Source organism: Spinacia oleracea, chromosome 5 (genome assembly GCF_020520425.1).
Source record: "Spinacia oleracea cultivar Varoflay chromosome 5, BTI_SOV_V1, whole genome shotgun sequence".
Lineage (NCBI taxonomy): Eukaryota > Viridiplantae > Streptophyta > Magnoliopsida > Caryophyllales > Amaranthaceae > Spinacia > Spinacia oleracea.
The window spans coordinates 30,211,271-30,225,431 of NC_079491.1; the positions used below are offsets into that span (position 1 = coordinate 30,211,271).

At 34.0% G+C, this 14,161-nt stretch overlaps 1 protein-coding gene and 1 pseudogene across 2 annotated transcripts; both read right to left on the reverse strand.

The window, feature by feature from the left end:
• Window positions 1-426: 426 nt before the first annotated feature.
• On the reverse strand, window positions 427-4,476 carry LOC130461393 (uncharacterized; annotated as a pseudogene).
• On the reverse strand, window positions 4,459-8,486 carry LOC110787633 (xanthine dehydrogenase 1). 2 transcript variants are annotated; one of them, XM_056829083.1, is made up of 4 exons: window positions 8,112-8,486; window positions 7,713-7,985; window positions 6,601-6,663; window positions 4,459-6,159 (listed from the first exon to the last, which is right to left on the reverse strand). In XM_056829083.1, the coding sequence occupies exons 2-4, from the start codon at window positions 7,853-7,855 to the stop codon at window positions 6,084-6,086; spliced, it is 282 nt and encodes a 93-aa protein (XP_056685061.1). In that variant the 5' UTR covers window positions 7,856-7,985; window positions 8,112-8,486; the 3' UTR covers window positions 4,459-6,083. The 2 variants fall into 2 exon arrangements, with proteins under 2 accessions (XP_056685061.1, XP_021847955.1); XM_021992263.2 differs by lacking the exon at window positions 4,459-6,159 and adding an exon at window positions 6,166-6,403 and having other exon boundaries at window positions 8,112-8,484.
• Between the last annotated feature and the right edge of the window lie 5,675 nt (window positions 8,487-14,161).

Consider the following 14,161-nt stretch of genomic DNA (forward strand, 5'->3'; position numbering starts at 1 on the left):
TTATTTATGAGTGGTGTACAATAAATATTGTACACCGGAGTAAAAGTTGACTTAAAATGCTTAAAAGTTACATTTATGTATGTAAAAGTTATCTACTTTTTAATGATAAATTTTTTTCATTTGAATAAAAAATATTTATTCAAAATCACTAATAATGTATAAATTAATCATTTAACCCTTTAAAATGTTTATTTATCAACTTTTTATTTTTATACTATAAAAGTTACTAAAAAGTAGGTTAAAGTTACAAAAAACTGCATAAAAGTTATCTTGGTGTACGATAAATTTATTGTGCACCTTGTGCGCAAGACCTTTTGAATTATGATATCCTATTTGAAAGATAAATTTTAACGCTTTTATATACTAGTTGTTGGCCGACGCGCTAACGCGCGCCGTCCCCCAAGTTAGCCAAAAAAAATTGTGAAATTATTATTGTCATAATATAGTAATTACAATTTGAAAGATTATTATAGTATTAATATAATACTTTCCATAGCATGAGCACACAACACATTGACAATGTAAGCTTTTCACTTTTTTTTTCCGCAAAACGACACAGTTTTGAAATTGTATAAGGCACTAAAGGGAGTGTCATCCTAGTCAAAATAAATATAGAAAATACAGAACTATTCTCTTCTGAAGCTGTCATCTCTACTTGACAAGAGGAAACATATATGAAACCCTTACCCCTGCAAAAACGTACAAATAAAAATCTGTCAGTTGAACTGAAGCACTAAGGATTCTCAATGAATACAACACCAAAAGACCAATCAAATTAAAGCAACAAGCAGGATTGTTGCCTCAATAGCTTGTTTTAAAAACCAAAATGCTAACACAATGCCACTACTGATTCTGGATCCGCCACGTACTGGCCGCAATGAAGCTACTAAATGAGCCACACTCACATATAACTTGGATGAGTGATTGAATACATCTAAAATTTTGGGAGCCCAACTCCTAGCTTCAACTCTATTTAGTATACTCACTGGCTTTTTTTAACCGGACACTAATCTGTATTTGATCCAGGGGACAAACAATAATGATTGTAGTATCAATCAACATTCAAAGCCAATAATAAGGGTTTATCACAAACAGCTAAACAATAGTTTATCACAATTAGCTAAAAGAAGAGTTTATCGCGAACAGGTAAAACAAGAGGTTATCATAATCAGCTTACATTACCATACATTGTCTTTTCTTACATTACCATAATCAGCTTACATTACATTACCATATATTATCATAATCATCTTACATTATCATAATCAGCGAACAGGTAAAACAAGAGGTTATCGAATGGAAATTTATAAATGTTAAGTCTCCTTTACCCACTACACTCAATAAAAAAATGACCTAAACAAACTACACAGAAACATGTATGTGGAAAGTTAGTAGGATCGCCCTTGGGTTACAGACAGTATAAAGCAAAAAAATCTTCCTAGTCTAAGAGGAGACTTCCGAAGAAAGAAAAATCACACGGAAAAAGGTCAAAAAATTTGAAAAAAAAACAATTGAATTGATGTTTAATTATCATAGTTTATATTAGTACATAATTTATTGATCAGAAAGTGACCATAATCAGTAATCACCCTATCATATGATCTAATTCGGATTTTATTATTCATCAATGTTGTCCGAGGCTCTCATTTCCTTGGATATGAGTAACTCTTTGGGTAAGACCGTCTCAGACTAATTTATACTCCATAACGAGACATCAAAAAGCTATAAGCTAAAGTAATAAGTCATCTTTAGAATAAGATAGTCATCTTGGCTTCATAATAAGTCACTGTGAGACCATCCCATACAAGATTCTTCCCTACAATATCCATCAACTCTAAAGGAAAGGTAAAATATGCCTTCCACTAAATCTAAGCGGACCTTGTGTTACGACTTTCATTATAAGTTTGATAGTCCCTTGGAGTCTTGGGGGTGCATCAACCTTAATTGGTTAAGTTGCAAACTTTATAGACCAAGTCAACACTTTTAGAAGCAACCTCCCCACTAACCCAAGCCCAGCAAAATGGTGGGACCTGTGCAAGATTATCTGCTGTTGTGAACATGTGGACTGTGATAGAGTGACATATAAATATAACTGAAGGAAGTTCCAATTTATTCATACACTTCTAATCATATTTCTTACAGTGGTTTAATAAAGGACAGGGCGACTTATTGACTGATTTTTTCTTCTCTTGTTTTCTCAATTTCGTAGAACATCTATTACAGATCTTACCATGTGTAAACAGAAGGCGGTCCAAATCGAGTTTCAGTTCGTTAGGAATTCTCTGGTTTAGGTGAAGACACGTCTTCTTCGCATCAGCTCCTTCTGGTACCCAACCAAGAGTAGTTGCTATCTGCAAAATCTGGATGCATAATTCGGTTTTAGAGGATCTTCCAAACATGTGACAGTCTTTTCACCAGCACAAAAACTAACACTTACATGTGTGTCAACTGGAAAGTCGTCTTGCTGTAAATGGTACATGAGAACACAAGCTACCTGAAACTAATCACCAAATTATGATATTTCCAAACAAAAACTAACACAAGATTGTCTATCCCATGCATTCTTTACCATTTTTTTTTACCAAAAGACGCCAATCAATGTAGATGATTCAAACACCAATTAAGAAGCTCATGACCTATATGACATTGATAGAAGCATGCATATGTCTATGTTTCGAGTTATTAGGCATACTATTCATGAATCATGAACCCGTTTCTTTTAACCACTCTTCTTGCGAAAAATGCGTAACAAACATCTACTACTAAAATCAGACACATTATGCAATATATTCTTCCTCCATGACATAACATCCTACAAGAGAAATACAAAACATAACTCACAGTGTTAGGCCCGATTCCTTTGAAAGAGGAGAGCTCGGACTTTATTTCGTCTATGGACAAGTCTCGCAAGTACTCTAAGAACAACTTCCCACTCTTCTCCGTGAGGAGACACAAGTGTTTCTAATGCAAGAAGCTTTAGTTGGAGCCAAACCTCCACATCAGATGGTATGTTCTAACAAGTTTTGATTAGCAACAAGAACTAAAAAAAATATTGAGATTGAGCCACAAACAGATTACACAGACATCAAACAGAAAGGAACAAGATTTCATAACTCGCAAATGTTTTGAATGTACTCTTACAGTGATGGATACACCACCCTTCCACACACTGTAAACTCAGGATATAGGAATCTAGTATTCCCACAGAAGGATTTAAGATAACATACACTCTACCAATACTCGCGACTCTTATAGATGCAATGCTTTACGATAACAGTGAATTTAAACCCTTAAAATGTACCTTCCCTGTGACATTGCATATAAAATATTCAACTCATTAAGGTTAAGGCTTAAACCTTTAATTCATATCCTTGAGTTATATTGTATATGTGCCATTAAGCCTCAATAATCCTACATTTAACAAAAAAAAAAAAAAAAAAAGAACAACATACCACATTTAGGACTATTAGGAGCCTAAATTATCAATCACTACATTAGTACAGAAATAAATTATTGTTTAATAACTAAATCTGTAGTTCTTGAACCAATATATAAACAGACATCTATGGTTTTTCCAACAGAAACAACACATTCAAAACCAGCAGAATCAGCACATTCAAAACCCAGTAAATATGAAGGTACTTACCTTTGAGATTACGTAAAAGATTCACCAAAACAGATCAAATGAAAAAATCAATCTCATTATAAGAGCATAAATAAAAAAAACAGAGGCTGTAGAGCGTAAAACAAGTCAGCAAAACCAATAGTTTTCTTATTTTCATCGCCTTCTGGTAAATTGGCCACTTGACACAAAAAAGAAAAGAATTTAGTACTTTTTTTGACAAATTCACATAGATGACTTTTATTGTGTGATTAAATGCCCAGTAACTTAAGTTTTGGAGCTCATCTACATACTTTTAGGACGTAACAAAATTCAAGATTCCATTAGACAGCCAACAACAAGCAATTAAAAAAACGACTTCTAATGCTAAAAAAGCACTGTCTAAATGTATCTCCAACATGAAAGTGTCATTGGTTATCACAAATAACAACTAAAACATGCAAGAATCGGAAAAAATTTGAGAGTTACGCACCTGATGTAAACCAAGGCGTCCAGATGGTGCATAATATTTTACAAGGCATATATCTGGTTTTACTGGGGGAAGAACATCATATCTCCTACATTTTTTACCCCAGTTTGTTCAGCTATGAGGGAATGAGAGTCCTTGATGATTCTACTAATTAACAGCTGAAACTCCTGTGGAACTGAGGCCCTAAGGGTGGTTTTGCTTGATCAATTGGTCGTACTTCCCCGTATTTGCTGGTTTCAGGATCCCAAAATTCACTAAAACACATCATTTTCAAATGCAACTTCCCTCCTTTACAGAAACCAGGCTGATAGAAACCTGCAGGGCCCATACCATGGTTTCGGCATATCTTTAGAATTTTCGCCTGCAGTTTACAGAATTCACCCATGTCAACATATTATTATCTTTAGTATGTTTAGGTTTAACATAGTACAAATCAAGTACTGAATCATATGGTCCTCTCTTCTCCTACTATAAGAGAGGAATAGCTCGAATAAGAAAGAACTTCATCCCTAGTGCATTTGTAATTTCCCCATCAGAAAAGCAACAAAAAGAAAAGCAACTATACTGCTCATGCACGTGGCTCAAATCTTATATACCACCATTTTCTTTATCAGAAATTTTCTCTTTGCCTTACAAGGTACAGAGAAAAAAATTTAAACAGTTGTTTAAAAACATTATTTCACCTTCCGATAGACAGTTAGGTTAGCATCATATAGGTAATTTGGCGTGATACTACAACCTTCCAGTGAGGGAATAGTTTTACAAACGCAAAATTGGAATATTTAAAAATTTTAGGGTTTCTTCCGTAATTAACGAATAATAAATTTAAAAAGACAAACACAAGCTCGTGATCATCCATCAATCTTAATATAAGCTGAAAAGGTAAAAAAAATTGGAAACAACTATCAAATCACAACCTCTAAACAGCCAAGCTATAGATGTTATCACAACCTCTAAGTCAGTGGCAAACTTGATATGCAAACCAAATCATATAACAACAATACATCCATAGATTAAGCAAGAATTTCAATATTTTAAAACAAAAATTTTAGGGTTTCTTCCGTAATTAACGAATAATAAATTTAAAAAGACAAACACAAGCTCATCCATCATCCATCTTAATATAAGCTGAAAAGGTAAAAAAAATAAATGGAAACAACTATCCTCATCGAACTTACCCGATCAAACTCATGTTCATCAAATCACAACCTCTAAACAGCCATAAAAACCCATGATTACCAATTTCGGCTTATAGAAAATATAAAATTTCATTTTATTATCTTTATACAAACGCTCCCATTAATGTGAAAAACACACTTCTAGAGGGAAAAGTCAACCACATAATCAAAGTCACAAGTTCAAAACCATCTAATTATGGACAAAGTTACCGAACTTGGGAAGTGAATCAGCTAATCAGGAAGAATATTATCAACCACAACATGAATTTTTACCTTGGTCCATCTACATGAGATAATGGGAGCAATGGAGTAGCATATTCCTTTTTAATTAACGGTGTGGGTTACCAATTATCGCATACCTTCCTTTTCTCAAACTATTAAAGCAATTCAAAGTTTTCTTCGTTGCCTATTTCAACTACACAAGCCATTCATATCATCAGATCCCCATAAACCGAGGTCATTTGTAGTATCTATTTGTTGATGCTGAACATAGTCGATTTCAACTACATAAGCACAATTAAACATGAACAAAGCAGAGCTCAAAATTTCCAAAAAATCAAAGGATATAGTACAATCTGAGATGGCCAAAAAAATCCCCACAATTTCAATCAAATCACATGGAAAAAACCCTAATATTTTTTGGACTCAATAAATTCCATTAATTTTGCCCAGAGACACCAAGCCAGATCTGCAGCAGCCCCTGAACCTGACCAAAACCTGCCAACCTGAACCAGACCAGAAACACAACCTGAACCAGTGCAGCCCAACAGACTGAACCAGTGCAGCTCAAACTGAACCAGGACAACAGACTGAATCAGTGCAGCCCAAAACAAGACCTGTAGCAGCAGCTCAGACGTAGAGACAACAAACCACTGGAACTGGATAACCACCTGAACACAGCAGGACAACAGCTAGCAGAGCACACCCAGCAACAACCAAAAACAGAAGTTGGAGAACAACACAAGACAACAGCACAAAAACCAGTGTGCTAACAACAACACAAAACAGCAGCAAAGCACAGAAGGCAGATCCGTTAATGTTCTTAAGGACTCTTTGCCACAGTTTATTCAAACATGAATAAGATGAACAACATGAACAAGCTGGAACACCAATATTCATCTAAACACAAGAGACCTACACAGCAAACCAAAAAACAAACAAAAAACAGCTGAATGTTCAAACTGGGCAATATTAATCACAAATTTTAAGTGACAAACAGGAGCAGGGAAGGCCACATTGCACAGATTAAAAAATTAGCAACTGTAGACAATCAATCAAAGAAATCTAAGGATGCTAAATCTACAAAACACGAAAGAGAACTTAAAGCATACCTCTGTTTTGAGTTGTTCTCCTTGGGGCCCTCTGAATCACCATAAGTTCCATCTATTTCCACACTGCGAAAAAAAAGGTAAACAAATATAAGAGCTATTAATCAGAAGATAAAAGTATGTTACAGAGCAAAATCACAAGAATGCTTCATAAAAATATTGAAAGTTGTGCAGTAACCAATATCAATTGTGTCATGTTTGCATAGACCAATACAAAAAATGTTTTTATTACACTTGAACTCAGCCTTCTAAATAAAATAAGGTAAAAATTCATCCCAATACCGAAGGACAACTTGTCCCCAATTGATCATTTTCACCTTGAATTAAGGGTGTACAATGGAATCCCGCATCATTACTCCAAGTTCAAATCAAAGTAAGAACGAGGATAGAGATATTACAGCCATGTTCTTGACCGATTCAGAGTACATGGACGATTTAGATGCCATAACTCTGCAGCCGACATCACTACCATGATCTACTCCGTACTAAACCATTCAGTATTATATTAAATTCAGAGATAGTGTAAATGTATTATAACTTCAAAATCGAATAAGAGGCGGAAACAAGTTAAATGACGAACCAGACATTCACTTGTAAGAATGAACTACTCCACTAATCAAAGAACATCATGACTTCATCAGGCTTCCTATATTCAATAATGTTCAGTTAAGTCATTATCACTTAATTCATTGGAGTTCAATAGAATCAAATCATCATCAAGACTGACATTTACCGTAGGAACATTGCAAACTGAACAAAAGTTATTGGAAAAACCAGGAATAATTAAAACACAGTAACAAACCCTAGTTCCAAATTCTATCAGATTCCAGGAGAAGAAAGGCGAATCAAAAAATTCAACAAAAGAGCATAATTCTACAAACTCAAATAAAAATAAAAACCTAAATAATTCATCCAAAATCAATAAATAGGCAATTTCCAAATTTTCAATTTGTAGCCACACAATTCAGCAAAATCATCAAGTGGGGTTAAAATTGAAAACCCTAGCCTCAAAAAAATTCATAAGAAAACAATATTTTCAACCCAGTAAAATATAAAACAAATAAAACCACAAATTAAAAATAGAAATTAAGGAGAAATAATAATAATCAAAGTACCTCGAAGATATTAAAGGAAGGAGGGTCAGGTGAGCTAAACCATCGGGAATTACTTTCCGAACACCATTGATGTAAATTATAGCTTCAATTGATTCTTTCGCTTCAATCACTCCAATTTCTTCCTCGCTTTTCAACGATTCCATTTTTATTTCACCAAGATCACTGTGAATTATAAAAAAGAATCGATAATCGCGAATGGATAGATGGATCACCGATTCATGAATTTCCGTATACCTTAATCAAATCCTCTTATTCCAAACCCTCAATTAAACCCTGCAAATTCAAACACCCAATTAAACTAAAAAGCAACGAAATAAGGTAATTACTTCCACAATTAGATCTACCATTTAGAAAATTCGGAGTAAGATTTCACAAAGGAATTAAAAGAGAGATACTCACCTTTGAGAATCAAACGAATGACGTTGAAAAAGAAACTGGGAAGGGAAGATCAGTGAAGGAGGCATCGAAAGGGCGAGAAGGAAAGGGAAAAACCCTAAAAAAAAGGGGGGAAGCAGTGAAGACTGAAGAGGGAGAAGGGACGTACGTGGGATGATCTGGAGAAAATGGCAAATGAGTAGTAAAGAGGTATAGATGGGGGTAAAATAGTCAGGGGACTATTGCATGAATAGTGAAGTTCAACTCTACACTTTTAAAAGGTTGTAGATTAAGGCAAAAAAGAATGCCGGATTTCCCCCTCTACTTGAATCCCTTACAATTTCCTTTGGTGAGGCTTTTATGTGAGGTAGCCAGGTAGGTGATATAGTGAATAGTACGTTAAGATTTAAGAGAGGGTGTAGCAATTTGATTGCGTGCTCCAATAGGACTTTTCCTTGTAGAAAGACGACAATATTAATTCATTCATTCATTTATTGTTATCTAATTAACTAAACCATTTGGGCAAAGAGATAGACTTGTCTCCTTTTTTGTGTGGTCCATTCAATTCTTGTAGACTTTTGTAGTCCACTCCTCAATACTCATTTAACAACTTGTGGGATCAATATTATTAACAACAACTACGGAGCGGACTAGCGCTACTATTGTGGTTTATTAACAACACTTGTGGGATCTTTCTTTCCTGCCCAGTTTTTACTTCTCGATCATTTTATCCCTTTTGTTAGCGCTACTATTACTATTTCATTTGCGAATTAAATGGCCGGGTCATTATTTTTACAACGGTGGAGAGGTCAATATCTGATATGTATTTTAAGATATATATTATCCTACTAACGATAAAATAGGGGTAAAACAAATATTAAAATAGGTGCCATTTTTCAAAGAACATATGCCATTTTTCAAAAACAGGTGCCATTTTTCAAGAATCTATGTCATTTTTAAAAAACGGATGTCATTTTCAAAAAAAATTGATTTTTCCTTTAACGTTTGTCTTTAGTCTATTTTGTCGTTTAGTGGGTGATATGTATCTTGAAATACATATCAGATATTGATTTATACTTCCTCTTATTTTCACTATCAGACTTCATATTTGTCGCCGACTTCTTTATTATATTCTACTTGTCTTATACACAACTGATGCATGCGAATATAAGAAACAGATATGTGTTATTACATTTAAACTTGTAATAACATGTAAAAAATATAATATAAATGCGATGCGTGCGAATATAAGAAACATATAAGTTAGATAGAGTCGAATGCATATAAACACATTGATTAAAATTGATTAAAATGCTTCTTTGTGCTTTTCCTATTGGGTAGGTTGTCATTATATTCTCTATTCTACTCTCTCCGTCCCGGAATACTTGCACCGCTTTCCTTATAAAGTCGTCTTGGATTACTTGAACCGTTTTTATAAATGGTAAACTTTTATTAATATTATATCAACTACCTCTTTACTTGTCATTTTGTGGTACCATGCATCTCCAACCCCTACCCCCTTTAAAAAGTTGACACATATTCCCTGCCTATATTAAAAAAGTATCTAACTATCAACTATCATCTAATTAAATAATAAGTTAAATACATTGTATTAAACTCTATACCGGTCAAATCGATTCAAGTATTCCGGGACGGAAGTAGTATAAGTGTGGAGGGTATTTTAATAATTCAAGGGAACACCAAAATTGAATTTACTAAAATAACCTCACCTCTTCATAATGGAAATGCTATTGTATAGGAAATACTTTATTATGTGTATGTATGTGTCATGAATTGCACGTAACATATTTATATGAAGTACTTGGTAGTCAATTAGAACGTACCTAGCTAGCTTGTCATTAAGCAACTACACTCAAATCACCAATTTATGACATGATGATATAATAATACTTTTAATAATAGAAGTATGGATGATGATAAATGTAGCAAGTTGCGACAATGTTTAGTTGTCGCAATTTTACGTGTCAGATTCTAAATGGTACGTATAGGCGTCACGTAGGTCATGCGTCATCATTTTTTTTTTTTACTATATATCAATGCAATATTTTTCTATGAAATGTGTAAATAAGGCAGTCGATACAAAGAACGAAACAAATTTCTATTATATTTATAATAAATTAGAATATAAATATTTTTCTACCTTTTTTGTAACATATGTATAATAGGTTATATAAGTTAAATATTTTAGCTTTTATTTACGTTCATGACACATAAATATATCATGCCACAATTGTAACACGGCTTAAAGGTTGCAAATATATACGTAGAAGTATATACGTAGCTCCATGACTTAGAACTTTTTTGTGTAACTGTGAATGCTAGCTTCAGATCGATTTGATCGAGCGATGACTTGAAACAAATTTGTCAAATTATGCATGTTCGGCTGTGAAATCAAATGCCTTGTCAAATTATGATTATTATTGTTATTCGAAATTCTTCAAATAATAGATAATCTTGTTTTTCACATGCAAGAAACCGAATAATCTAAATCTACTACGTAGTACGTAGCTGTCATTCAAAAAGATGCTACCAGTACATATACATAAAACATTAAAACTGTCCAAGTTCTCTTGACTATGATCTATCTGAGTGTTTTAGACTCTGAAAATAGCCTAGTACATGCAAGAATCATATGAAGATACTAGTGGCCAGACGGCTAACACATTCGTGTGTATGCCTGTATAAGTATGGCGCCACGTACCAAGACTTAAACTAGCCTTGTATCAAAGTAGGCTTCAATCCTCTTATCAATTTATCAGGATAGTTATCCTTATTGAATCCCTTTGACAGAACAAGTGTTCGTAGTATTGTACTTCGTTATAACTAATCAGAAAAAATGTGTACCGAAGTTCCATAAGTAAGTGAGTTTTTATAAGCTAGTTATAGTCTCCGTAATAAGTCCATATATATAAGTGAAAAACAAGTAAATATATATATATATAAGTGAAAAACAAGTGAATGTATAAATGCGATAGGTCTCAATCATGATTGAAGAATAAGTCAACAACTAACTCAAGACCATCCAAGTAAAGTAACCGATGGGATTGATACAACATTTTAGCGAAACATAACCTTCAAAAAGACCATGCATGCATAATTGATCTTTATAATAATAACATTTACTTTTGTGGACCATTTTTCACATCATTACTTTGACTAATAAATGAAAATTATTGTAAGTGTTCCATCTATTTTGCAATAGCTAGTTATTCCAGTTTGACTTAGAAATACGTACAAATGTTAACTTGCCCTAGATATAGAATACAAAACTACATGTCTTCAACATATAATTACATGCCGGAATTCTGGTCTATTAGTATTTAGATCTTTCAAGTTGTGGGATCAGACCCTAATAGTAATGGTACATTTTCCGGCCCCTTACCTCTCCTCGCTCGCTCTAAAGGAACTTAATTTACTCCTTTAGGACATGCGCTCCTTGACATATCTAATAGCTGGCTATGTCAAATATCTTCCAGTCACAATAAAGTAAACAATAAAACATACATATCTTATCATATAAGCAGGCAACTCGTATTAATTTGGACACATATATAGTTAATCAATCAGTTATTTTTGTATTTTTGTTTATGTCTTCATTCTAGCTTAGTGTACTCAGTCAAATAACACTCAAGAGCTCTTTTAGACCCAAGAAATGAGTTAGGCATAAAAGTAACAACAATTGAAATTGGTCCAGAATTTTCAAATAATAACATATGCAACACTTGTGAGATTAAACCTTTTACTCCAATCCCAGGGATGAACGGAAGATCAATACTCCGATCCGTATAAGCTCAGGTGTTTACCTATCTCTAATATATAAATTGCATTATGCATTTGCTTTAGAGTGTACCAATGGAATATATATAGTCTACCAGAAAGGAAAGAGAATTAAATAGGGCGGGCAGGGCAGGGGGGATGGTTGATAAAGAAAGATGGAGGTTAAAATAGGGTAAATGTCATATGTTTTGTGAAATCAATAGTCTCCCTTTATGGAAAGAGAGCCGAGGTACGTTAACATACACAATTCCTATTGTATAGCTAGCCTAGTACTAGCTGGCTAGCTGCCTGTTGTTGTAGCAGTACTTTCCTTTTTGTCACAGCTACATCAATAATTAGTCTTACTACATGCACTTCCTCACTTGCTGTTACAAAAACAAAAGATGAAAACAAGCTTTACTTTGATCATTCATATATCTACCATGACCACCAACTCCATTAGATCACAAAGCTTCTGATTATTGACTCTCACTTAATATTTAGTGGAACTCAATCATAAATTCATAACATTATATCCCGCCCTTGTTAAAGGCAAGAGGTCGGTCACCCTCACCCTCACAGGTGTTTCTCTCAAACTATGCTCAAACTCAGGATCTCCAGCATGTCAATTATAATGGTATATAAGTCCCTATTTATATATACTCAAACTTACTAACCCTAGTCCTTGTATTAGGATCGAAACACAATATTACTAGAATATTACAATTTAGGAGAAATCAATATACTAGCATATCTATCCCTCAAATATACGTAGTAACTCGTAAAATAGGAATACGGTTTTCTCATGAAATGCCCCTGAGGTTTCACGAAACGCAGCAAATACACCTGCGTGTTTCAAATCACATAATATACCCCCTTTTTTTAAAAAAAATGCACCAAATGCCCTTAAATATCTTTAATGACTAACGGTCGTTAACTCCGTTAGTATTAACCTCTAATTGCCTCTAATTAACTCTAGCTAGCAAATAACCTAATCACAATTCAAATCACAAAATCAAGCATAAACTAATCAAAAACTATGAACAACTAATTAAAGAGAGAATTAAAGAATAAAAGAGATAGTTATACCATTAATAATTGAATTTGAAGCCCAAAATTGAAGAACAAAACCAAGGGAAGAGAAAAAGAATCTGAAAATTTCTAAATTCCAATCCCAGAAAACAAAAATCCAACTCAAACTCAAATTCGAACTCCTAACTGCTCTAATCTACCTTAATTTTATTGTTGTTGTCCCTCTACATACGTTGTTGCTGCTGCTATTTTCGAACAAAATCAAAATACTCAAGAATAAAAAAATAAGAAGAACGAAGAAGCAAGAAAAAACCACAACTCTGAAATTCTAGCTACCGATTCCAATTTCTAATTTCTCTCTAATCTATCTTCTCTGCGTTATATCCCCCTCCCTAATCGAAGCTCATATTCCCCCTCTTATGTGTTGCTCGCTGCCCTATTTTGTTCCCTCCCCCATAGAACAACCCCATCGAAAAAATGAATCAACCCAGAAAAATAGGGGTTGTTCCATGTTACTGTGCAACTTTGTTCTCCGTCCTTCGAATCCAACCCCCCAAATTCGCAAAAAAAATCAGCCCAGAATTAGGGGCAGCACCATGTTCATGTGCGCCCGCACGAAATTGACGATTTCAAACTTCCTCTTCTCCATCAAACTTCAATTCACGATTTTTATTCACTCGAAAATCTGGGTTCGAATATTTGGGGGTTTGAGTTAGCAATTGATGGTTAATGAAGATCGTTTGAAGAAGGAAAAATTATGGTTGGGTCACCATTTTAATACCCAGAAAAAGGAGACGTGAGATTGAGAGGAGAGAGGATAGTGAGAGGAGATAGGGGATTTAGAGTTAATTAGGGTTCATTAGGATTAATTAGGCTAATCAGTAGTTAATTAGGGTTAAATTAATTAGGATTATTTATATTTATTAAGAGTTAATGATAACGGAGTTAGACTTCGGCTAAGTCTAGGGGCATTTGGTACAAATAAGTTTAAATAGGGGTATATTATGTGATTTGAAACGCGCAGGTGTATTTGGTGCGTTTCGTGAAACCTCATGGGCATTTCATGAAAAAATCGATAGGAATACAATATATCTCCTAAACAAATATCTAGTAATATACCAAAACTGAAACTGATTGTCATATTGGATTTAATATTAACAATTCCTCCCCTTCAACCCAATATGGTTCCACAATCGAATTAAGGGTCACCATTGAAACACCGTCGTCCATCTGAAAATTCCTCCTCTCGAACAAGAACATCTCCA

Excerpts from the sequence above, each read along its gene's own strand:
- LOC110787633 (XM_056829083.1), bottom strand. The coding sequence starts at position 7,855 with ATGGAATCGTTGAAAAGCGAGGAAGAAATTGGAGTGATTGAAGCGAAA. Across the intron at positions 6,664-7,712 it reads CTTCCTTTAATATCTTCGAG|TGTGGAAATAGATGGAACTT; the intron begins GTACTTTGATTA and ends TTTTTTTCGCAG. Across the intron at positions 6,160-6,600 it reads GAGAACAACTCAAAACAGAG|GTGGTTATCCAGTTCCAGTG; the intron begins GTATGCTTTAAG and ends TGCTGTGTTCAG.